Raw genomic sequence first — 21,871 nt, 5'->3', positions numbered from 1 at the left:
GATCCGCTTCTCCGAAACGATCCTCACAATGCTGCGCTGAGCCTGTAACTTCCTCAATATTTTGATCTCCCGCAAATTCGTGAGCTTGGCGACGGCTACGACTACCCCCTCATCACGGTCTTTCACAAACGCCACCTTTCCCTATCGAGGACATAGGTCAATACTAAAGCCGTTTTCATTAACAAATGACTACATACCTGTCCTGTCAAACGATTGCCGATGTCATCCAAAGAGGCTTCAATGGGCCGTGAAAGTAGGATAGTGACACCCGTGATTGGATTCGAGACCTCTACAAGTGATGAGCCGGATTCATCGTCCAAGCCTCGAACGATCTTCCCCACTGTGTGTCTGACTCAGATGTCGGATCCCCCCAAATAGAGGACCTTGCTTTCCTGAGCGTCTTCGTCACCAGCAACGCCTCCGGTGCGGGGACGCTTGTTTGAGCCTCGCCCACGTTTGGTGTTGTTTCCCCCCTTCGATAGTCCGCCACCGCGCCCACCATCGCCGTCGACATTCTCGTCCTCATCTTCATCTTCATCCTCATCCTCGTCCTCGTCGTTATCGTTATCGTGATCCTCTTGTAAGCGGTACCCGGTTTTCGTTCGCAATGGGTTCAAGATTTGATGGGCGTTGCTGAATTCCTCGATGATTTCCAAACCACCTTGATCCGCTCGAATTACCAATTCGCTCATCCCCAGAAGGAGTCCAGTGCAGACTTTCATAAACTCTGCTGCGCCACGGAATCCCCTCCACATCGTTTTTCGGGAGTAACGTTTCAGCTCGAATTGTGATTGCTGCGTGAGATGACTAATTAGTAGAGTAAAAGTATGAAGTAAGACAAAAAACTGCCTGTACCTCGTTCTCAACCACGTCGAAAATTGTGAATTGTGTAGCAAAATCATTGTTCTGGAACGACAGGAAGAGGGTGAGGAAACGAGTGGGGTCTCTAGTATTCCTCGCTGGGTCAAAAATCGTGCGTAGGCATATACGCAGACAATCGCTTTGTTGTGGTCCTTCCCTTGACAATTCGAATCTATCGCCCCCCCCAACACCAACAGGTGTACAGTGGTCGATCCCGCCACATACAAATCACTTATAGGGCTGTAAGAGCAATACCTGGGACTGGGTGGCTCTTGGCTGGGTACTTCCAATACTAGCTTTATACCAGGCCCACTTTGCCTATTCAACCAAAACTGTGAGGAATCGATACCTAAGTAGTATCCGGAATTCTATCGCAGTTGGAGCTATCATTGCATGCGTATTGGGACATAGTGGTGAAGACGAAAACGCCGTGTGCAGATCGTGCGAAACGACCCAGACCTCATCTGACATCATTACAAGGTTCCCGAACAAGCATATTTTGAAACAAGCCAAGCATGAGAACAGCCTCTCATACTTCAACAGGCGATGAGAAAGTCGACCACCACCACCCATATCCACCACCACGTTTCTGCTCCAGGAATGGACTTGGCCGGACATCTTTACGATTCGTTTCTCCATGGTTATACAGCAGATGTTATCTTGCGGGTTGCCGGGACTTGGTGTGCCATTTATCGACTTCACCGCGTCGTTCTCATTCAGGCAGGATTCTTCCGCACGCTATTCACGAGTGACTTCGAAGAGGCGAAAAGTGAGAAGAAGGAGATTGATCTAGTTTTCGATGACACCAATATCACACGAGCGGCATTCGAGTGAGTAATAAGCCTGCATGTCTCTGCTCGTTTGATTCTCAGCGCGTCCATAGGTTCTGCATTGGGAGGTTATATGGCGGAGGGCCGCCTTTGTATATCTATCCAGAATTAACATCAAGCCCTACCAAACCGCTCACACCTGTCTTTCCTTTCAGTCCACCCATCACGAGTACAGCACCCGACAAACACCAACCTGCGTCTCCAAGATTTCTTCTCTCGTTGCTAGCAACGTCATTATATCTCGAAATTCCATCCATCGCTTCACATGCACTATCATCTGTACTCGCCACAGTCGGACCGTACACGGTTATCGACTACATGAATTTTGCTCGAGGGAAACCTATCTTGGCCAATGTACCAGACACTCCCGCTGTTGGACTGGAACATGTCGCGGAGATCATTAGCTATCATTCTGAGGCTGGCGACTCAATATCGCTTGAGACTGCTAGTATCTCCTCCATCAGTGTACAAGGTGGTGCTCGCACATGCCTTCCGTTCTATTATGGCGCAATCTCCGATAAAATTGGTGAAGCTTGTGCCTGCTGGCTCGCACGATGGGGGCAGGATATGTTTGCGTATGAAGAGGCCAATGCCTCTTCTCCCTCACAACCCACCTCCCGCAGAAGAGCCGACACAGTTCCCTCTGACCACTTTGGCCTTCATGACGTCTCACCTGTTGTTCCACCCATATTTACATCCTTTCGACCAGGTCATGGACTGCCCCCGAGGTGGATACGTGCCTTGATCTCATCAGACTCCTTTTTCGTGGCTGATGAGGTAGCCCGTTACACTTTCGCGAAACGAGTCGTTGAACTTAGACGTACTTTGCGTAGAAACGCTGGAGCTCCAAACGTATCTGTCAAAGGGAAAGGAAGAGAAACTCAACAACATGGTTTTGTGGAGCTTTCGTCTGAAGAGGACGAAGAACGAGAGTGGATCGGTTTGTTTGAGGATGGGATATATTATGCTAATATGGTATGAACTCGTTTTCATCCTAGGACTTTACCTCACTCTCCCTCTCCAGACCCCAGCGGATTTGATAGCCATCTCAACGGATATTTCACCGAGTACCAATCGCCCATATGTTCCCCTCCATGTCCTCCAAACCGCAAATTGGGAACACACTCGCCTTCGCCATATCATATCTGCCTCCTTGAATTCATCCGGCACGAACGAAAAGGAAAAGAAAGACTTGGGAATAGGTATTACAGGCGCAGACATACATGTTGCTCAAATGCATGCTGTACCTAATCCAGGACATCCTGTCCATCAACAATTTTTCCTGGTCCCTCACGATCAATCTCTCCGCGTAGGAGATACAATTAATACATCAGGCTCCGCATTGGCGGAGGGCAACGTTCACAACAACATCTCTATGGATCAATTGTTCCAGCAATCGTTTTCACCCCATGCAAGAACTGCATCAGCGTCTAATAGCGGGACCGTAAAAAATAATGAAGAGCTTCCAACAACTTCCAACGAGCGCACATTCTTTGGGCTGCTGCCCGATACACTCGATACCCTACTTCGACATTCGCCTTCGTCTCTCCATAACGAAGACGACGAAAAACAAACGGAAGTCCACAGTGCTTTTAGTTCCAAACGGATCTACACCACCCAACCACCATTCCGCTTTTCCATCGAGTTTTGGGATTTGGATCTGCTGAAAGAGAAACAGCGATTATATTCACAAACGGTTTGGTACGCGGGAAGTTTATTCAACGTCTATGTTCAGGTGGCGAAAAAGAAGGAAAGTACTTCAGGGGGTGATCGAAACAAGTACAGGGATAGGGAACGCACGAAAGAGTGTGTTGGAAGTGAGATGCAGTTGGGGATATACCTTCACAGGCAGAGCACGGTTGAATCTATACCCCCGAAGAGCGCCCCTAGTCCGGGAGTTGTTCTACCGCAGGAGGTGAGATTCAGAGATGGATTTGATCCGGATGCTCCAGAGGTTGCGGAACTCAGAGAGGGAGAAAGCGTGTTGATTGGTATGGCCCCATTGCAGTCTGTCAGGTCCAATTCTCCCCAAGCTGTGGATTCTAGCAGCAGACGAGATAATGCGTCTAGTAGCGGTTGGTTGCGGGCCCATGCTCGAGGTCCCTCCCTTCCGTTAGGTTTAGGTAGCGGCGGAAATGGAAATGGGGGTGGATCAGGTGGAGTCCCTCAGTCTCCGCAGAGGTCTGGAACACCTCTTTCCCTCGGCTTGACGCGGAGTAGAACCCCCGTGAACAATAATAACAACACGAACAGTACGAGAGCCCGACCCGGGACAGGATCTTCATCCTCTGGATCGACCGGTGTCGGTGCTCTGTCCTCGTCCTTACCAAATGAAACTCTGAACATGCAACTTGTTCCACCTAATCCATCGTGGGTGAACACCGAACCAGCTTCCGCTCCGAATAGTCCTGTCGTTGGGCAAACCTCACCGTCTCGAGTAATGGCAATGACAACTCTGAATAATAGCAACAACAATGGTTCGGGTGGTCCCTCTGCTCTGGTTCTTCGCACATCTTCGTCGCCCCCATATACAGTATCATCTTCACCTCCTGCCCAGCAGCCGTACAGAGACCCGCGGCAAGTGATCTCCGTGTATTTCAGTGTTTACTGTGCATCCGCCACTGGGAGTAGGCAAACGAGATTCCGGAGTGGACCGGACGTGTTTAAGATTGGACAGAGTTGGGGGTGGAAAAGTGGTGGTCTGTTGGGAACTGCTGCTGCTGCTTCTTCTGGGAATAATGAGAGCGCGCAAATTATTAGCGCTAAGGAAGATGGTGGATTGACGTCGACGGGTAAGGAGTCGAGTTTCAGGGCAACGGTTATTCTTGGTGTTGTTTAAGGGTAGATGATCTCGTTCGTTTCATGATTCTAATCCGATTTTTCCTGAGATAATGACGATCATAATTGTAATTCAGGTATCATTGAAGTTCAACGAGATAAGTATGTGTCAGGATGACTTGCATAGTAGATGTGCTATAACCAACTCGGTGGAACTTTGAAATCGCCGCATATTTGACAATATGGCTCGGGTCTTCGGATAATCCTACACTCCGTCCTCATTATCGACGTCGCCTCCATTTTAACCGCTCACGACGAAGTCCATCAACTTCGCAAGTTACTTACCAAGTAGTACTTACTGAGACTCGATACATTTCAGGATTGCCAGGCTTCGTCAGGGAACGTCTTAGACTCTTACCACACCATTATTCCGTAGTATTGGACATTTTGGGCTGATCTTACCCGACATAAAGGCCAGGAATTGGCTAGGAATATTATCGATTTCTAGGCTTGAGGCGTGGGAAGCTAAAGCGACTCACTAATTAAACACCGTCAAAGCCGCGTCCGGATCTCCTACATTTGACTTCTCAACCCATGCTATAAGCAAAATATCGCATTTCTCCTCGTACCTAGCTTTTCTCATAAACTCCGCAAAATCCCTTGATGAGATAATAGCAACATGTGAAGTGAATGTCAATATAAAGCTGTCGAAGAAGAACAAGCTGGGAACCGCTCATGCAACGCTCATCCCATGACTCTCAATCTGGTCATGGAGATCCTCGACAAACTCGCTTTGACTGCCTTTGTTCTCGTTCTCATTCTTTATTTTCAAAAGTTTTACTGGGCTCGTTCTCTTCCCCTACCGCCCGGACCGAGACGACTCCCTCTTCTTGGTAACTTGCTTCAATTGCCGACAAGTTTTGAGTGGGAAAAGTACCACAAGTGGTGTCTGGAGCTTGGTGCGTGTTCGTGAGGCTGTTTTTGGGCTGCTTATCAGAGCTCGTCTATATTAGGTACCGACATCATCCATCTCGATGCTGCAGGGGTATCAATTATCGTTCTCGATTCGATGGAAGCTGCAGTTGAGTTGGTTGAGAGGCGGTCCACAATATACTCCAGCCGGTGAGCGTGTCGTGTGCTGAGTTCTTGCCTTGATTATACTGACCGGTAAATCTCGACAGCCCCCATTCGGTGATGCTGAACGAGCTTATGGGACATGAAAGGAATTTTGGTACGGTTGCTGGAATGGATACGTCTCTTCCTCTTCCTCACTTCTTTTGTGACTTCCAGCTTTTATGAGGTATGGTTAGTCGTAGTCCTTCGTTCTACTCACCCCTGCCGTGCTGATAACGAACCGCAATCGGTCGCAGGAGAACCTTGGTAAAGCTCGGATATCTTCTTAAATTGCCGAAGACACGAATAATAACACGCAAGGGTGCGGTTTTTGTAGGCGAGTTCGAAGGCGGTTATTCGATCAGATGTTCAATGCTACAGCATCGAAAAAGTACCAGACGCTAGAGGCCAAAGCCACAAGACAGCTCCTCAAAAAACTTGTAACCAACCCGGATGAATTCTCCGACCATCTTCGACAGTGAGTTCACTCTATGATCTTTTGTTCATGAAACGTATAATTAACAGTAAGTCCAATCTCAATTTATCAGCCATGCCGCGACAATCATACTGTCAATTGCCTACGGAATCGAAGTTCTACCAGAAAACGACCCTCTCGTTGCGCTTGCAGAAGAGGGCGTGCGTGCAATCGTACTGGCTGCAAGGCCTGGTGCATATCTAGTTGTACGTTCTTTTTGCTAACCTCTTCGTGGTAACTTGTTAATAGCTGTTTTCGCGACGAATCAGGAATCATTCCCATTGCTCAAATACGTGCCGGAGCTACTTGGAAACGAGAGTATGTTCCTTCACCACTTAACGGAATGAAAGAACCTCCGCTCATTTGTTCTGAATGTCCGTCCCGGCGTGTCCATTTCAGTGTCAACAACTGGTACCGAATCACGAAAGCCATGATTAACAAGCCGTTTGAGGCAGCTAAAGCCAGGATTGTAGGTGTTTATTGGGCTCAGCAGGGTGCCATTTGGCTGAGTCTCGTGCAGACGAACGGCATTATATCTCCGTCTTTCACTTCATTCTGCTTCCAGGAATTTCAAGCGACCCATGATCCCGCGTACCGCGAGTCGCTTGTTCGAGATGTAGCGGGATCGATTTATGCAGGTCAATTTAAAATATCTGTGCTTTCGTCTTCGTGTTTTGGCTGATATTATTATTGTCAACTAGCTGGTTCTGATACGGTAGGTACTATCAGTCGCTCGCGTTTCACTTTCAGAGACTAATGTCCCTGGCCTTCAGACGGTTTCCACGTTGAACACGTTTTTCCTAGCAATGCTAGTTAACCCAGAGGCCCAAGCAAAAGCGCAACAGGAAATCGATCGAGTCATTTCCGCGGGACATCTTCCCGATTTCCCGGACCATGATTCTTTACCGTACGTTGCTGCGATTGTGAAGGAGACTCTTCGGTGGCAGAATGTTCTTCCTATGGGTGAGCTAAGGGTTCGTATACTATGTCTTCCTCACGCAAACCTGCTCTCAGGCGTTCTCCACTCCGTGGATAAAGAAGACGTTTATAAAGGCTACCGAATACCTGCAAACTCTGTTATTGTCACAAATATATGGTATGTCATGAGCGTTTCCGTCGTGGTGGAGTGTTGAAGTTTTTATGTGTAGGGCGATGTTGCATGACGAGGTATTTAATATTCGCCATTTATCCTGAGAGTTAATTGTGGCTATTGCCACCTCATAGCTAACGAATAAATGCACAGAACGTATACCCGGAACCATTTTCTTTTAAGCCTGAAAGGTTCCTCACATCGGAGGGTCAACTCGATCCGGACGTTCAAGATCCTGCTCAAGCTGTCTTTGGTTTCGGTAAACGGTACGCTGCTTGCGATGAGAGAGATTTCGTAAATAACGTCCATTTCCTGCTCGCTCGCAATAAAGGAACTGCCCCGGGCGGCACATGGCATATTCTTCTGTGTGGAGGTGAAGTTGTCGTTATGCCATGAGGCAACATTCGACCCCGCAGCATTTTGACTATCCCGTTAGCGTCATTTCTTCAGTTCTAACGGTCTTCACGATCTCAAAAGCCCTCAATCCGGATGGTACCGTCAATGAACCGACGTACGAATACGTCTCTGCCTTGGTTTGGTGAGTTGGCGGAAAGAACCTTTAAGAACGTTTTGGCGACTGATACATCCGTCTAGTCATCCTGCTCCCTTCAAGTGTTTGATTAAACCAAGGTGGAGAGATTCGTCCGAGATTTAAGCATATCGGATAGTTTGGATTAGACAGGTTGTGATGCTCGTATCCACGAATGACATCCGACTATGTTGACTATGTCAAGGATTCCAACCCACATTTATGTTATCGAGTCGCATGTGTTGTCGTTGGCAACATATCTGTACATGATACGTTATGAACCACTCAGATAGAATTACTTCGCCATTTATTGAGTCAGGGTTATATGAAACGTTACTGCTCTCGCTGGGTCGCTCGGCTGAAAGCGCTCCTTATTTGGATGCTCGAGGTCTGCTCGAGAGTAACAAAGTGAGCTCGATCTTCAAGATCAGATGTACCATGAACTTCGAGAACGTTTAGGTTGAAATGACCGAAAGGACAGTTATTACTGGCGGACCGTAACCGTACCTACACAGTCCGAGTACAAAAAGTCCGCAAAAACTACGAAACGACAATCATGTAACTACACAGTTCGAAAGAACGAAATCCAAAGGTCCGGGAGAATATGGGCAAAATAACTGTACACGGTCGTTATCGGTGGGAGGTATGAATGATAGAACAGTCCCGGGTGACGGCAGAGGCATGTGTACGATAAACTACGGGGAAAGAATCCAAGATACATGAGGGATATACTTGGTCCATTCGACCTCTTCGAGTGTATGTGAAGGATAACCCTGCAAAAGAATGAAGGGCAGAATGATAAGGGTGATCCGAGCGGCAAGATAAAGAAAAATGAGAAGTCGGTGCAATAGTCCTGCAAAGCAACCAAACTTCCTGTATGTGTGCACTGTTAATGAGATCCCTGAGTAGTAGAATACTCTCCTCACAGAACTCGGTAGCTCTTTCCATTCTGCGAAGGGGAATTTATGTTCGTGGTAGGCCTGGATCCCCAGCATGTATATCAGGTAATGAAGGGGGATTGAGGTCAGAGTAATGGCAGAAATTCTCCACAGCTGACAGAGTTCCCTTGTTGGGAAAACGAAATTCCATGCCACACAGTGAAGACCACCGAAATACATTGCCATCAATAGTTGGAGAATACCAGACGTCGACTCAAGCGAGTACACCCTCTTTGAACCGCTGTAGAAAGTCGGCACTCGCAGACCATAAGGAGAGGTGTCAATTTCGGCACCAACTCCAGATTCCCTATGCTTCGAACCTGGCCTGAATGCTTCCCGCATAAAAGCCATGGGTAGGGGAGATCGGCGCAGGTGAGTTGTTATCATTGTCAGTGTGACCCTCTGCATCAAGTTTCGCGTGAGAGCAATAACGTGTTGAACCCTCCGAATCGGCGGTGAAGTAAAAGTCGAAAATGAAAAATGCAGGTGCGTCCTGGTTATCCTCCTTGAAAAATTGGCCCTCCGCGTCAAGTCCTGGGTGAAAGCAGTAACGCGCTGAACTCCGAGTTGTGAAAGGGGGTTGGGGGCCGAAAGTTGAGAATTCAATCTCATAGAATTTGTCGATCCAGATGGAGTACATGGGCGTGATTCCACCAGCTCAAAAGCGTCTGTGATATCCATGGAGAGTATTTCGAGGCTAGTATCAGGACTGAAGGGAAAGTTCTGAGATTGAACCACCCCCGCATTACTGACTGGTGGGCCAAATCCTGATGGCCAAGGAAGTCTCTCCTGCGAGTCAAACGGAGGGATGAAAGTAGCACTGTGCTGGACTTGTGAAAAGGGGTTGGTTGCCAGAGGTAATGATACTTCAGACTGTGATCTATTGAAAACCATCCATGGGCTATTTGGTCGTGAACCCTCTTCGAAGTCGAATGTGCCAATGTCCAAAGCTCGTGGCTCTGCCATGGGTTCTCGGGATTCCGTATCTACATGAAAAGAGGACGTGGTGGGGGAAGGAGGATGACTCAGAATCCAGGAAGGCAAAACAACTTTTACGGGACACTCGACGTTCAAAGGCTTTTTGAACCAGAATCCATATGCAAGAATGTTAAGGGAGGCAACTGCCACCATAACAAGCTCGAGCTCTGTGACAGGTAAACCAGAGATAGGACGCGCAAGAACTTGCAACAAAAACCAACTGGTGTGAAGGAAAATCAGGGCTTTTGATAAGGCGTCCCCTTTGCTGCGATCCTGGATCTCCCTCTCGGATATCGAGGGAAATTTGAAATCTCTGAAGTTCTTTTTGAAGTATAATAGTTGGTCGATGAGTAAGGGTCCGCGAGCCTCTCCTGCTTCGTCCATAAGCATGAAACCGCCCATCATGATGAAGAAGCTATGAGTGATTGTCCATTCTGGAAACTCTACATAGCTGTGAGGCGAAGCCAGTAAGGAAAGAGCTTTTTGTGCGTACCTTCTCTCGAAGCCATCTCTCTAGATATACGTTTTGCCTCTTGCCACTGACGTATGGCCCATACAGTTGTGTATTCCGGGAAGACAATCGCAAGTGCCATGATCATAGCTCTTCGCAATAATATCCTCCATCGTGAGTCATCAGGACTGGGAACATTCGGGTGTATCGCAAGCCATGTACAAGCAAAAATCGTTGTCAAACATCCCCATACGATCCCGAGTACAGTTCTCGATGATGGTGTACACCCATCGGCACGAACAGTCAATTCGTGTTCGAAAGTTACATTTACTCCGGAGGGTCTGAGCGGGAGAGCACCTGTAGTTATAAACGCAAAAAGAACAGCATAAAGAACCATGTCGAGGATAGAAAACTTGCTTGCACACGGGTGCCACCCCATAGTACTTAAGCCATTCTAAATGCTGTTCAAGACATTCTTCTTGATGAGGTTGTGCGGCGAGCTGAAGCTGTAGGGCTGAACGAAGTTGAATTTCAAAGTACTCGTTGATCGTCAAAGGCTGGCCTTGAAGAAGAGTACTGAGTAAGATATACTAGGGAGCCAGACGAAGCGCCAGGTTGTTATTTGAAAGCAGAAACTTGGTTGGTCACGGACTGTGGGAAAAACGTTCAAGATTTTCACCGTCTGCCGCCTCGCCGTGATACATGTCTTCGCCCTCCATGTTTCCAGGGTAACATTTCTCACTGCGTGGAATTTCAACGATATACTGATTGTTCAAGCCGGGATGACTCTGAGGAGAGGAGCACATTAGCGGCGGCAGTGCTGGCGACATTTGAAGATGGACAACCGATGCGTGTTTCTCAAACTCATTTAGGGTTTACTGACAACTGACAACTGACAACTTGTCTTCAAATTAGTTTCCTATTGATGTTCAAATTGACCTCATGTTCTCGATATTAAAGAGTTATGGATAATAAACTCGTTGTCAAGTCCTCACAGCGGTTCTGTCAGTCTATATACACTGTGGCATAGATGTCGATTCCTGATCACAGTGAATCCATCGCACCTCGTGTCTGGCGAAACAACATGGTCCGTGGGCTCAGCAGTGTTGTCAATTTTCTTTGCTTCATTTCCTTTCTAGTACGGCGACATACCACACGCCGCTCGCTCATCAATCGTGAAAATATATATTCATGTCACCTAAGTTGCCAGGTCTGCTCTCGTTACCATGTCCTCTCTCCTCCTTTTTTACGATCGAGTATAGCACTATGGTGGGATTGTCCCAACATCGGCAGTACGGTAGGAAGGGTTGTCAAAAGGGTCGATATCGATTCCTTCAGCGACTCACTGTAGGGTTCGCCTCGATTTTTCCCGGCGCTACAACCGTACCAGAATTCCTTTCATGTCCCATAAGCTCGTTCGACATCACCAGCATAACCGCTGGGGATTTGTTCGAAGCGATTGATCCCTCCCCCATCCTCACTTCTTTTGGGACACGTCCGCGAAAATACGAAATGACATTCATGTAAATACACACACAGTTCAAGGTAATGAAATACAAAGGTTCGGAAGAATATGGGTAAAATCACTGTCCATGGTCATTGGTGGTGATGAATAAAGAAAACTGTCTCGGTCCTTGGTAACGAGAGAAGTATGTGCACGATAACCTGGTCCTACTGGGTAAACATCCAAGATACGTGAGGGATATACTTGGTCCATTCAACTTCTTCGAGTGTACGTGAAGGATAGTCCTGCAAAAGAACGAACGGCAGAACGATAAGGGTAATTCGAGCGGCAAGATATAGAAAAACGAAAACTTGTTGGTGTAACACTCTCATTACAGAGGAAGCAACGTACTTGTATGTTTTCACTATAGCTGAGATGCCTGACCAGTAGAATACTACCTTTACTACGTATATGCCGCGTTTCCGGGCCTCCAATAGCATTATCATGTAATAAAGGGGGATTGAGGTCAGAGTAATGGCAGAAACCCTCCACAGCAGACGCAGTTCATTTGTCTGGAAAACAAAATTCCATGCCACACAGTGAAGACCACCGAAATACACTGCCATCAATAGCTGGAGAAGACCAGACGTCGCAGCTGAGTACGCATACCTTGAACCGCTGTAGAATGTCGACACTCGCAAACCATGAGGGAAATGGTTCATGGTGTCACTTTGTCGGAGATCATGATGATCCGAACCTGGGATGAGTGCTTCCTGCATAATAGCCCTGGATGGGCGTAGACTCTTTATCATTCCTACGGCCTTCTGCATGAAAGTAACAATGTGCTGAACCCTGCAGATCAGCGATGTAGTAAAAGACGAAAGTGATAAGCGCAGGTGCCTTAGCCTCCTTGACACGTTGACCCTGCGCATCAAGCCCCGGGCAAAAGCGGCAACGCGCTGAACTCGTGAAAGGGGGTTGGTAACCAGAAGTAAAGATCTTTGAGAGTTCAATCTCATTGGATTTGTCGATCCAGATGGGGTACGTGGGTGGGATTCCACCTCAAAAGCGTCCGTGATATCCATAGAGTGTATCTCTAGACTAGTCGATAAATCCACTCCTTTAGAACCCAGTGGTCCTGATTTTGATGAACCAGGAAGACTCTCCTGTGAGTCAGGCAGAGGAGTAAATGCAGCAACGTGCTGGACTTGTGGAAAGGACTCGTCGGTTGCCAGAGATAGCGATATCTCAGACTTTGATCTACTATCTGCATGAAATGGCTGCAATCTGAGGGAAGAGCCTTCGGGATGCGGAATCCAGTAAGGCAAAAGCACTTTTACGGGACACTCGACGTTCAAAGGCTTTTTGAACCAGAATCCATATGCAAGAATGTTAAGGGAGGCAATTGCAACCGTAACAAGCTCGAGCTCCGTGACAGGTAAACCAGAGATAGGACGCGCAAGGACTTGCAACAAGAACCAACTGGTGTGAAGGAAAATCAGGGCTTTTGATAAGGCGTCCCCTTTGCTGCGATCCTGGATCTCCCTCTCGGATATGGAGGGAAATTTGAAATCCCTGAACTTCTCGAAATACGATAGGTCGTTGTAGAGCAAGGGTCCGCGAGGCTCTCCTGCTTCGTCCACAAGCATGAAACCGCCCATGGTGAGGAAGAAGCTATGAGTGATTGTCCATTCTGGAAACTCTACATAGCTGTGAGGCGAAGCCAGTAAGGAAAGAGCTTTTTGTGCGTACCTTCTCTCAAAGACATCTCTCTAGATATACGTTTTGCCTCTTGCCACTGACGTATGGCCCATACAGTTGTATATTCCGGGAAGACAATCGCAAGTGCCATGATCATAGCTCTTCGCAATAATATCCTCCATTGAGAGTCTTCAGGACTGGGAACATTCGGGTGTATCGCAAGCCATGTACAAGCAACAATCGTTGTCAAACATCCCCATACGATCCCGAGTACAGTTCTCGATGATGGTGTACACGCATCGGCGCGAACAGTCAATTCGTGTTCGAAAGTTACATTTCCTTCAGAGGGCCCGAGCGGAAGAGCACCTGTAGCTGTAAATGCAAAAAGAACAGCATAAAGAGCCATGTCGGGGATCCAGAACTGACCTACACACAGGTGCCGCCCATAGTACTTAAGCCATTCTAAATGCTGTTCAAAGACATGCTTCTTGATGAGGGGGTTGTGCGGCGAGCTGAAGCTGTAGTATGTATGGGAAAGTTATAAGACAGACGGGAACTGTCCGCCGTGACATCCGTTTTCCACCGGACACATCAGATTTTGTCCTCCTTCATGATGGGATTGTTTGATTTGTACATCTGGTGTCTTTCTCCGACGCTCTATGCACTTCATCCAACTAGTACTCCATTTCTTACGCCGTGTATCCTCGATGCGGAAAGACTGCCGTGAGTGATATTCTTGTGGTAGTTTATTTCCGAGTGGAGTCTCACCTTTTCCTCACTATACATGTACTGTGCATGTCTTTCTTCTAATGTCCACCTTGAAACTCAGTATCTGACTTTGTTGGTCGACGCGCAAATATCTTCAAGCCATCCTGTTATAGGATACCAGACAATCGATCATTGACAGACTGAGGACGCGTGTCACTCGCGAGAACAGGAGGAAATCGGATGCATTAGCTGGAGGACTGCGAGCGGGATGAAAGCAAAAGTATGCTATTGAGGCTTTCCAAGGTCTTTGTGATACCAGTTGTGCGTGACGATTCCTTCGTTTTGTTGAATCTCCATCTGACCATGTCTTTTGATCAACTCTTTGAATGATGGATAAGATTACTCGTTAAGCAAGCAAAGCGAAGGGATTACTGGACAGTTGTCCCTTTCTACATAGGGTTTTTAAGTCAGTTTTTGAAGGATTCGACGCGTGTCAATGTCTGGCATTGTTCTGGTGCGTGCTTGATTCCAGCCGGCACGGTAGTCGATTTACGAACCGGTCTGCAAGTCTGATTTCTTCGATGCCTACAAAGCAGTATATTACGCGATGGACTGATCGACTAGGACCGTACGTCTGGGACGAAAGCAGTCCTCTTCCGTCGTTCGCTGCAGAGATGATAAAAAAGCCATTGGTGAGCGCCTCTGCAGCGTTATTCAGACTTAACCGATTAGACCGGGGGGTAGGATCACCTCCATTACCAGACACAACCAAGAATTTATTTGCAAGCCACGGAAATGATCAAGAATTGGGTGAACTATCGCATTGGAGGACGAAACTTGCGAAGTACATACGAATTGTAGCAAGCACATGCATGCACTACCGGCCAACGTGAGCTGGTAATATCAGAATACACAACCTGGTTTCAGAATTTTACAGACTTTAAATGATGACAGGATCAAAGACATCGAGCACAAAGTCACGCGAGCCGATTCGCAGACGAGAATTTAATATTTATTTATCGCAAGCCGCCTCTAGCAGGTCCATGCTCTGACATGCTTTGAAACCCGGGCTCGTTGCTCGAGAAGTTAAGAGGCCGGACTAGGGCGGCGTTCTTTGGTGCCTCCCCTTCTCTGAACTACCTCTCGGACAGGATTTGGTTCATTTCTATCAAAATTCTCCCCACAGAACTTGCATGTCGACCCTCGGGTGTGTATATATTCGTCTTAAGTGCCCAACGCCCGACCATTCCTCTCCCTCATACTTAAATCCAAGCCTTATCGTTGCAAGATGGCCCCGGCTGACAAGCAAGCAGATGTCAGACAATCTGATCTCAACCGGACTGTCACTTTGAACGACCTACCTAGCTGGAAACGTTATAACATGCATATTCTTACCGGATACCGAAGGCAAGCCCGATTTGTTGAAAGTTTTAAGCGAAAGTGATCTTACTACCCTGGCTGAAACCCAGGTCGCAAGAGAGTTGGAGAGGCTGCGTTCAATCCATCTATGCTTGTGGGTACTCCTAAAAGTCTCTTTCATTGTTGATCATAATGATATTGACAGATGTGCATAACGAAACCGGTGAGAGGAATTGAATCGTACGAGGGATTCTATTCCGACTGGACCTCTAGGAAACATACATACTCACTTGTGGGGCGGCGTGCTCTTCCTATATCTTCTGATCACAGTGGATCCATCGCAACTCACATCTGGCCAAACGACATGGGTTGACTCGGCAGTGTTCTCAATTTTCTTCGCTTCAGCCGCATTTTGTCTCTTGTCCAGTGCGACATTCCACGCGTCGCTCGCCCATCAATCCCCAGAAGTACTTGCCATTGTGAAATATACATTCATGTTACTCACATAAGTTTGCTAGGTCTGCTGTCGTTGCCAGGCCTTTGATTATGTTGGAATTACCGTTCTGAATTTGGGGTCCTTCTGTCCATTGCTCTACTATGGATTCTTCTGCGAACCGGAGGCGCTAAGGCTCTACGGCCTATCTGTTCTCTTGCTGAATGCCGGTATGCACTGCTACTAGTCCTCAATGTTGTCGTCTGATTTGGGTTTACTTAGCTGGTGTCTTTGTTGTTGTTGATCCCGAATACGCGAAACCCACACATGTCGCTCGACGCACTGCAATTTTCGTGGGAATGAGTTTCATCGTGGTCATTCCGATGCTTCACTGGTTCGTTGTATATGGACTAGCGACGACACTTACAGGGATGGGTTTGAAGTGGTTCCTCTTGTCCTCGTCCATCTACTTCGGAGGTGCCTTGCTGTAGTAAGTCACACCGGTTCATTATAAAGTCTAATCTCATGTCATCAGTGTGAACCAGATACCAGAATGCTTCAATCCCGGTGCTTACGACTTCCTCTTCAACTCCCATCAGATCTTCCATGTCTGCGTGGTTATGGGTGCTTACTTCCACTATGTGTTCATCTCCATAGCGCTTGATTATTCCTATACTCAGTCCAGATGTGCATAACCTTAAATATTTCATTGTTAACACAATCGTAATTTATTCATACTAGAATAGAAAACATAGATCCAGGAGGAGGTTGTTTGTTGAGCCACTCCAGAGGGCCTCTCTTGCCTTTCAAACTCTAGAGACTCAAAACTGATAAACTGATATGGAAACTCACTGAGTACTCAGGCCCAGTGAAAATCGACAATATTGCTGGTCATTTGCCAGCGATTGTCAGCGATTCGGGTAAGTGCAAGTGAGCGGCAAGCGAAAATATCTGCCACTACGCGGCAATGGTCTGGCAATAGCAAAAATCAGTAGTACAGTACGTACGTCACTATTTGGGCAATAGGACAGATAGTACTTTTCAAGTTAAATAAACTGATTGTTTCTTCTCTTCCCTTGCTGCCCTTGATGTTACTCCCAGAAAGGTAAATTATTGATTTGGTTGCATTTTCAATGCAGGAGAGCTATGTTTATCGAGAGTTTTCATTTTTTGAATTTATTACGACATCACTCACATACAGCTTGAAACGTTTATAGTGACGTACGTACTGTACTACTGATTTTTGCTATTGCCAGACCATTGCCGCGTAGTGGCAGATATTTCGCTTGCGCTTACCCGATAATAGCTGGCAAAGTACTAGTAATATTGTCGATTTTCACTGGGGGTCACCAGTCACCGGTAGTCAGGATACTGTACTCAAGCAGCCTGTCAATAGTAAACAACCATCTCTCTCTCTATCCGAACCCTGGCGAGAGTATGAACCGCCTAAATATTGTATACGCCTCAGTAATGATTAATAAACTTAAACTACCATAATGTGGCTCTAGTTTCTTCCTCCCCCCTTCTTTCCGCATCATATTAGTAGAAGATCGGCGACCGTAATCAGATTGCTCCCACAAGAGTGTGCAAATGGCGTAAATCACTAGGTATCTACAATAGTTAGTACAATAATATGTCACAAAGTTCAAAACGACTGCGGTATTTGAGCTATTTCAAGGTGTACACGGGAGGAACTTCGTCCACGAAGGCAGTCGATTGCGGGGGCCGACGATTTGGCACTAACGGCGCATGTGCATGTTCCGATGGAGCTATCGAGTTTGATGCAGATGCGTGAACAAGAGGTCCAGGAGTCCCTGAAACATCGTATAGAGTGCTGGCGGGGAGATCGGTATGGACGCCATCGTCTGTTGGGACAGTTTGGGTGCTGAAACCGTCAGGCGAGAATATTAGCATACGTTGCTGTCGTTTCAGCGCAGCTATGGACTGCCCGTCGTCGTCCAGTGATCGTAAACTTGGTTCTGGGAGGGGTCGTGTAGGGCGTTCGGACAAAGCGGCGGGGCGTATGGGAGGGTCGGACACTTCGGAATGTGTATGAGCCAAAAGAGGGTGGCCATTTGAGCTTTCTGGTACATTCTGATGTTCGTCTCTGTCGTCTACTATGTTCGGTGGTAAACGAACGCCACTGTCGGTATGCACTATTGGGATATGGTGTGGGACATCCTGTTGCCGCCTCTTCATATCGGCAATAGATAGGCGTGCATCGTCGTCCGCATTTACGACAAATCTCGCGTTACCATGAGACTTTCGGGACAGTCTGGAAGCTCCTGTATATCCAGTAGGCTTGTAATGGCTATCTCCACGACTCGGAGTGGGCGGATAATGATCATGAGCTATCGATGAAAAATCAGACCCGCCAATGTCAGAAGGAATTGAGCCATGACGGCGGTGCATAGTGGAAAAGGTGTTGGTGCGTGACGGAGGATAAGGATAGTGAATAGACGATGGACTCGAGGGAATCGAAGGAGCGGGAACGATGTCGCCTATGTTGGTTCCGCTGGGTGCTGTTGTTGCATACTCGGGAGGTAGATTGAGAACAGAGTCATCGTCGTCATCTAAGTGAGACGTATTGTAGCAGTCGGTGTGGACGGACTCGGGCGCGGGATGATGAGAGCTTGCATCCGACAAGGACCGCTTATCGAAGGAGTGAGTGGCCAGAAGGCCTGCGGTGCTTTGATACGAGGTTATGGAGGGAGTCATATTCACACTGGGTGTCATGGGTGCCCGTGGTACAGCTTGAACTGGGATCGGATCACCTTGAGTTTACAACATATTAACAGATTATCTTAGGAAAAGGTACAGTCCACTTACGAGAGAATGGGTCGGCGGTGTTGGAGTCGTAGCGCGTTATTCGACGAACAAGTCCTCGCTTTGGGAACGTTAATGTATTGTTTTTGGGCGATTTCTTCCTTCTCCTGAAATATAATATCCAAACCACGAGTCCAATGCCAATCAGACACAGTACGCCAGTGATAGATCCAACTACAGCGCCCACTGGAATCGTTCCCGCCTTGGGCGTAGTATCGGTAGGAGAGGATCTGAGCAGGATGTAATCGAGCCAAAATGGGCCGTCCGCAAGGCAACTGATAACAAGAGTATGTTCTGTTGGAGTAAGAGACCCGTTCTTGAAAAATTCCATGTTGTAGGAGACGGAATTATGAGACCCGGCGGCAAATGCACTAATCTTTTCGCCGTCCACTGTGAACGAAGCCTCCACAACGGTACTTGTATTGTCAACTCGGCCATAAACAGCTATAGACGAGCCTATAAAATAGTATGAGTTCAAGATTCTCAAGGGATAGAGAAGTTGATCCCCCACCGGTGAATGCTAGTTGCACAGAACTTCCTTTGCCTCCTCCTTGCCTTGTAAGCCTAAAATCTCCATCTCCGCCGTCTTGTGACCAGTTCCCGGAGTATCGCAAACGTTGATCACGGTCATCAATAAAGATAGTAGCGGCCTCTGGAATTTCTGCCGTGTTGTAGAGCAGATAGTCGAACGAAATGGATGATTTATACTCATTTGCAGTGGTGGTATTCGTTTGGGGTGTGCAGGGGAAGGCAGTATAAATGAGTGTGTGATTCCCTTCGGAGAGTTCTGGTGAGGTCCATATTGTTTGTTGGCGCTGGGTCGTGTTTGTTGGCGGAGAAATGTAGTTGGAGGGGGTTCCATCGACCGAAAATGTAGCATTGCATCTTGCTCCTGGTTCAAGGTTTCCAATAGCGGTGACGGAAGTACCTTCAAAGCGAAGATATCACGGTTAGCACAAGGCATTCACGGAATTGTATCTCATACACACCAAAAAACGTGAACGACATCTGAGCGCCTTCCGATCGCGGGGAATTGGCAGTTCGGTTATAGTCCGTCTGTGACCCCGCTAGAGACCATTGACCAGAGTAGATGATTTTTCCATCCTGGTCGTCAACAATGACCGTGTTCAAACTAGTGGCCATCCAGCAAAAAAAAAACGAGTGACTAAAGTGGAAGTAAGAAGGAAAGAAATCTTGACATAACCCCCTTTCACGGCAACACCTACAGAACGGGACGGCGTTTTATCTCGATATCTTCTGACCCGTGGCAGGTCATGCACGCCACCAACATGTCACCTATCATTGAACAGCACATTCAGAACTCGGAGGCAGGAGGCAGTGCTTATTTAACTTCGTTACCCTCTATGATTGAATCCACCAGCGTCGACCGAAAACCATTTGGGCGCTGATGAGTATTCACTATTGCGCAGCGCACAACGGCGGTGTGTAGTTCCGAAAATGAAACTGAACCGGCATGTACACATATCGTACAGTCGATTATACAAGATACTTGGACGTTTGATGTAGGGACAATCATTCGAGGAATGATTACAGGCGTGAAGTTCTCCATTGAAAGCGTTACACCCGATCCATGAAAGTCCTTGATTGGTGCCTGTAGCGGTGGTGATATCTGCAAGACATCTGCGGGAACAGTGGGTAAGTAGGCATGCGTACTCCAAGCGGTGATAAAATGAGGACTTCAACTGTTCCAGATTTCAATCCGTACTGCGCTGGAGCCTAGGTCCGAGTAAGCCGACTCGGTTTAGCGCTGAAGCTGATATTATTGATTCCGGTTCAAGACTAAGTCAGGAAAGATGGCAAGTCAATGGCAAGTAAAGGGCTTCTAGTAGTGACATCCCGAGTGACAGCGGGAATCGGAAAATCCAACAACACGTTTTCAGGCAAAGTATGGAACGTTTTTATCACCAGCTTACATAAATAAATTCCCATATTAGGTTCTATTTCGGGTTACTTACAAGCACAATATCCCTCGTTCCTTCTACAGCGTTGTTGTTACACACCATTCATTCTAGTCATCTGCTTAATCTGATCCAGGCTATGTTCCTGGGAGGTCCGCAAGTTGTCGATGTAGTCACTCCTGACATCTGAACGAAGTACGAGCTAAACAGTTCCGAGAGCCAAGTCATGAACACTATATTCTATCTATTAAGTTACAACAAGGTGAGAATGTTCTTGAGCACGTACGCATCCGGTTCATTCATAACTGTTTCCAAGATAATCGCGGCTTTCTCCTCAACGCTCTTATCCGGGTTGGCGAGTTCGAGTTCGGCTACTTGATGGATGTGCATAAAACGGACCCAGGCATCGGAGAAAAGGAAAAAATACGGAGGCGACAGCAAGAAGGTACGTAGCATTTCGTGGGGCCGCGACTCTTAGTACTCACCCTCCAAAGATGGAGACTTTGTCGTCATTATGATTCCTGCAAAAGCTCCAACTCTTTTTTTCCAGCGTCTGCAGTGCTAGATTCGTCCTGACATGAACGAAAGCTGAGGATAAGAACTCCCAAGGCAGCAAAGGCATGGCGGTACGAACTTCTGTATGCCCGCCGTGAATTCCACCGTCCCATGATCAGGCTTCACAATACGCTTGACCGACTTACCACTCAGGACAGTGTATAACGCGTCCGATAGTACGGCTTCGGACGATCGATAACGGGCCAATCCCAAGGCTCCTTCGTGTATTCCGGTGTTCAAGTCCAGCACAGTCGATGGATGCTTACCATACCACGATCTAGCCTAGGAAGTGAGTATGGAACACTTGTCTTACTCTCAGGAGGAAGGTCTGGACAAACCCAATAGCCCACCGCAGGTTGAATTTACGGTTAATGCGTTTGTTCACTGGCTTCAAGACCGGATGCAATAATAACAATATCGACTTCTATTTCGGCAGTTGACATGAACGAGGGAAGGTTATGGGAATTGCTGGAGGGTGTTTGTTGGATAATGAACGTTGAACGGTGAGTCCGTTCGACCAATTTAAAAGCCTGAAGATTCAAGTTAAGGGGCTGGTTATCGTAGTACGCAAAGTTCAACCGCCTAATATGGTTTGCCACTTGTCAACAGAGCATGTATTGCAGATTCGGAAATAGACTGACCGTGACAACTCCGTGAGCGGAGAGACGTGTCGTGGCATGCCTAGGGCGCCTTCCAATTGGTTTTCCATGGGAAACCACAGTAATAAAGTACCAGTCGGGGAATACCGCCAATATGATAGATGAGGAAGTCTCCCTGTTCCTTGGAATAGCCTTACAGATGTGGGCGGCGGTGAGCTGAACTTGGTCAACGTTCATGAGAACTGGATGTCCATTTTAACGATATAGCGTGGAATGCTGTCTAT

General features: G+C 47.4%; 9 protein-coding genes across 13 annotated transcripts; 5 read left to right on the top strand and 4 right to left on the bottom strand.

The window, feature by feature from the left end:
- Positions 1–353: 353 nt before the first annotated feature.
- On the bottom strand, positions 354–755 carry E1B28_013562 (uncharacterized protein; the record flags this gene model as incomplete). The annotated part of the gene is made up of 1 exon (XM_043158729.1): positions 354–755. The coding sequence occupies one exon, from the start codon at positions 753–755 to the stop codon at positions 354–356; it is 402 nt and encodes a 133-aa protein (XP_043004084.1).
- Positions 756–1,325: 570 nt separating this feature from the next.
- On the top strand, positions 1,326–4,977 carry E1B28_013561 (uncharacterized protein). Its single transcript, XM_043158728.1, has 3 exons — positions 1,326–1,691; positions 1,745–2,666; positions 2,716–4,977. Exons 1-3 carry the CDS (start codon positions 1,408–1,410, stop codon positions 4,528–4,530), a joined length of 3,021 nt encoding a protein of 1,006 aa, XP_043004083.1. The 5' UTR covers positions 1,326–1,407; the 3' UTR covers positions 4,531–4,977.
- A 243-nt stretch (positions 4,978–5,220) lies between these two features.
- E1B28_013560 (uncharacterized protein) lies at positions 5,221–5,768 on the top strand (the record flags this gene model as incomplete). Its single annotated transcript, XM_043158727.1, has 3 exons — positions 5,221–5,428; positions 5,483–5,591; positions 5,651–5,768. The coding sequence occupies 3 exons, from the start codon at positions 5,221–5,223 to the stop codon at positions 5,766–5,768; spliced, it is 435 nt and encodes a 144-aa protein (XP_043004082.1).
- Positions 5,769–5,920: 152 nt separating this feature from the next.
- On the top strand, positions 5,921–7,802 carry E1B28_013559 (uncharacterized protein; the record flags this gene model as incomplete). Its single annotated transcript, XM_043158726.1, has 13 exons — positions 5,921–6,060; positions 6,131–6,263; positions 6,327–6,375; positions 6,457–6,468; positions 6,531–6,695; positions 6,759–6,772; positions 6,831–7,020; positions 7,072–7,153; positions 7,206–7,224; positions 7,301–7,413; positions 7,479–7,520; positions 7,584–7,685; positions 7,742–7,802. Exons 1-13 carry the CDS (start codon positions 5,948–5,950, stop codon positions 7,800–7,802), a joined length of 1,095 nt encoding a protein of 364 aa, XP_043004081.1. The 5' UTR covers positions 5,921–5,947.
- Positions 7,803–8,145: 343 nt separating this feature from the next.
- On the bottom strand, positions 8,146–10,656 carry E1B28_013558 (uncharacterized protein). Its single transcript, XM_043158725.1, has 2 exons — positions 10,086–10,656; positions 8,146–10,035 (listed from the first exon to the last, which is right to left on the bottom strand). The coding sequence occupies exons 1-2, from the start codon at positions 10,480–10,482 to the stop codon at positions 8,372–8,374; spliced, it is 2,061 nt and encodes a 686-aa protein (XP_043004080.1). The 5' UTR covers positions 10,483–10,656; the 3' UTR covers positions 8,146–8,371.
- Positions 10,657–11,599: 943 nt separating this feature from the next.
- Positions 11,600–13,745, bottom strand: E1B28_013557 (uncharacterized protein). Of its 5 annotated transcripts, XM_043158723.1 has the most exons (5): positions 13,615–13,745; positions 13,240–13,560; positions 12,157–13,189; positions 11,899–12,059; positions 11,670–11,792 (listed from the first exon to the last, which is right to left on the bottom strand). In XM_043158723.1, the coding sequence occupies exons 2-4, from the start codon at positions 13,343–13,345 to the stop codon at positions 12,014–12,016; spliced, it is 1,185 nt and encodes a 394-aa protein (XP_043004078.1). In that variant the 5' UTR covers positions 13,346–13,560; positions 13,615–13,745; the 3' UTR covers positions 11,670–11,792; positions 11,899–12,013. The 5 variants fall into 5 exon arrangements, with proteins under 5 accessions (XP_043004079.1, XP_043004075.1, XP_043004077.1 ...); XM_043158724.1 differs by having other exon boundaries at positions 11,600–11,792; positions 11,899–13,189; XM_043158720.1 differs by having other exon boundaries at positions 11,600–11,792; positions 11,899–13,189; positions 13,240–13,745.
- A 647-nt stretch (positions 13,746–14,392) lies between these two features.
- On the top strand, positions 14,393–14,840 carry E1B28_013556 (uncharacterized protein; the record flags this gene model as incomplete). The annotated part of the gene is made up of 5 exons (XM_043158719.1): positions 14,393–14,410; positions 14,465–14,491; positions 14,543–14,588; positions 14,641–14,785; positions 14,834–14,840. 5 exons carry the CDS (start codon positions 14,393–14,395, stop codon positions 14,838–14,840), a joined length of 243 nt encoding a protein of 80 aa, XP_043004074.1.
- A 344-nt stretch (positions 14,841–15,184) lies between these two features.
- On the top strand, positions 15,185–16,383 carry E1B28_013555 (uncharacterized protein; the record flags this gene model as incomplete). The annotated part of the gene is made up of 7 exons (XM_043158718.1): positions 15,185–15,303; positions 15,366–15,409; positions 15,461–15,478; positions 15,529–15,722; positions 15,774–15,918; positions 15,971–16,178; positions 16,224–16,383. The coding sequence occupies 7 exons, from the start codon at positions 15,185–15,187 to the stop codon at positions 16,381–16,383; spliced, it is 888 nt and encodes a 295-aa protein (XP_043004073.1).
- A 611-nt stretch (positions 16,384–16,994) lies between these two features.
- E1B28_013554 (uncharacterized protein) lies at positions 16,995–20,155 on the bottom strand. The gene is made up of 5 exons (XM_043158717.1): positions 19,741–20,155; positions 19,504–19,679; positions 19,026–19,442; positions 18,518–18,970; positions 16,995–18,462 (listed from the first exon to the last, which is right to left on the bottom strand). Exons 1-5 carry the CDS (start codon positions 19,827–19,829, stop codon positions 17,357–17,359), a joined length of 2,241 nt encoding a protein of 746 aa, XP_043004072.1. The 5' UTR covers positions 19,830–20,155; the 3' UTR covers positions 16,995–17,356.
- Between the last annotated feature and the right edge of the window lie 1,716 nt (positions 20,156–21,871).

The sequence above is a fragment of the Marasmius oreades genome, chromosome 9 (genome assembly GCF_018924745.1).
Source record: "Marasmius oreades isolate 03SP1 chromosome 9, whole genome shotgun sequence".
In the NCBI taxonomy this organism is placed as follows: domain Eukaryota; kingdom Fungi; phylum Basidiomycota; class Agaricomycetes; order Agaricales; family Marasmiaceae; genus Marasmius; species Marasmius oreades.
The sequence above is the reverse complement of the archived record's forward strand: the minus strand, read 5'-3'. Positions and strand labels throughout refer to the sequence as shown.